Source organism: Anarrhichthys ocellatus, unplaced genomic scaffold, assembly GCF_004355925.1.
Source record: "Anarrhichthys ocellatus isolate YVR2014 unplaced genomic scaffold, GSC_Weel_1.0 scaffold4, whole genome shotgun sequence".
Lineage (NCBI taxonomy): Eukaryota > Metazoa > Chordata > Actinopteri > Perciformes > Anarhichadidae > Anarrhichthys > Anarrhichthys ocellatus.
This window is the reverse complement of record NW_022280034.1, coordinates 6,016,100-6,017,812: the sequence shown is the minus strand read 5'-3', so window position 1 is coordinate 6,017,812 and position 1,713 is coordinate 6,016,100. Positions and strand designations below refer to the sequence as shown.

General features: G+C 47.2%; 1 protein-coding gene across 1 annotated transcript in view; it reads left to right on the top strand.

Moving 5' to 3' along the window:
* Positions 1-316: 316 nt before the first annotated feature.
* The window catches only part of LOC116381466 (G-protein coupled receptor 26-like), a 7,901-nt gene continuing 6,504 nt past the window's right edge, over positions 317-1,713 (top strand). The window contains exon 1 of the mRNA XM_031843645.1: positions 317-1,323. Coding sequence (XP_031699505.1) covers positions 656-1,323 — 668 coding nt within the window. The 5' untranslated portion in view covers positions 317-655. The remainder of the gene's footprint in view (positions 1,324-1,713) is intronic.

Genomic DNA, 1,713 nt, shown 5'->3' with positions numbered 1-1,713 from the left:
CAAAGAAAAGAAAAAATCACCTTGAACATGCCAAACAATAGTGGCATCATTTAATATGCAGGCAATTATAATAAAATATGAATGACAAATTGTGTTCCAAGTTAAAAATACATTTAAAAAAAGTATTTTACTGTTAAATCTTTTTGACATTTTTTTCTGCAAGTTTGGTTTGTGTGAAAGGAAGGAAACTCTCTGGGGGAATCACTGCAATTTCCCTTTTCTAGTAGGAATCCCCATTTAACTCGTATGCATGTTATCGGGTTTTCACTGTTTCTCAGAGGAGACGGGGGAGAGATCAAGTAGCCCACACACTGTGCAGTGTGTGCGGAGGGGTGATGCCTCGAGAGCGCATCACAGGACGACAAAACCCCACTGCAAGACGCAGTGCCAGAATAGAGCCGCTTTGGCACGAGAGCTGGTTTCTTGTAGTTTAAAGGGAGAACGGAGGGAGATCCTCTTTACGAATTCCCAAAACATACTTCATGCCGGAATCCTCCTGATCATCTTTGCTGGCTTGCGTACAGAGACATGTAGTTGAGAGAAAAAAAAGGGGAACTCCACCGGTGGAGAGATCTGGGGATGCATGGACACGGTTACGGGTGATTAATGCCGTTCTGCAGCTTCAAAACAATAAGTGAGTTTCGGGGCCCACAGGATGGACACTGCGGAGGTGATCCTCTCTGTGTTGGTGGTTGTGATTATCATAGTTTCGTTGCTGTCCAACGTCCTGGTGCTGATCTGCTTTCTCTACAACCCGGAGATCCGCAAGCAGGTACCAGGTCTGTTCAACCTCAACCTCACCTTCTGCAACTTGTTGCTGACCGTGTCCAACATGCCGCTCACTTTGGTGGGACTTATCAGCGAGGCTCAGCCGGGGGGAGACGGCTTCTGCCAGATCGTGGGCTTCCTGGAGACCTTCCTGTCCACGAACTCGATGCTGAGCATGGCAGCTCTGAGCATCGACAGGTGGATCGCCGTGGTGTTCCCCCTGAGGTACCACTCCAAAATGCGCCACAGAGACGCGGCTTTTGTGCTCGGGTACACGTGGGCGCACTCCATGTCCTTCTCCACGGTGGCCACCTGCTTCTCTTGGGTGGGATACCACCGACTTTACGCGTCCTGCACCCTGGCCAACCCGAGGGCGAGCAGTCGGACCCAGTTTGTTATCTTCACCGTCTTTTTCCACTCCTTCACATTTTTCCTGTCTTTTATAGTGCTGTGTGTCACATACCTCAAAGTGCTTAAAGTGGCAAGGTTTCACTGTAAGCGGATCGACGTCATTACAATGCAAACGTTGGTGTTGCTGGTGGATATACACCCCAGGTGAGCCCCTTTAACTTATTATTCCTATTTGTATTGCTCCTGCATGTTACCCTATACCAATATGTATTGTAGACTCACATCTGGAGGGCAATAAGGGGCTTTTAAGAGTGTTCGGCTGGAAGAGAGCATTTAGAAAAAAAGAACAAAGTGTACAAATCAACCCTCTGATCTTGTCTCCCCGGAGCAGTAAGTGTAGTTGTAGAAAATTCCTTTTCATATTGATTTTAGAGCCTGAAATGTTGCAGTTAATAATGCTTTGCCATCTTCGCACTGAAGTGTGTCCTCAGTATTCAGAGGGGATGCAAAATCAGATTCTATTGAAACGCTCTAAGGACCAATATGGTCTCTCTCTCTCTCTCTCTCTCTCTCTCTCTCTCTCTCTCTCTCTCT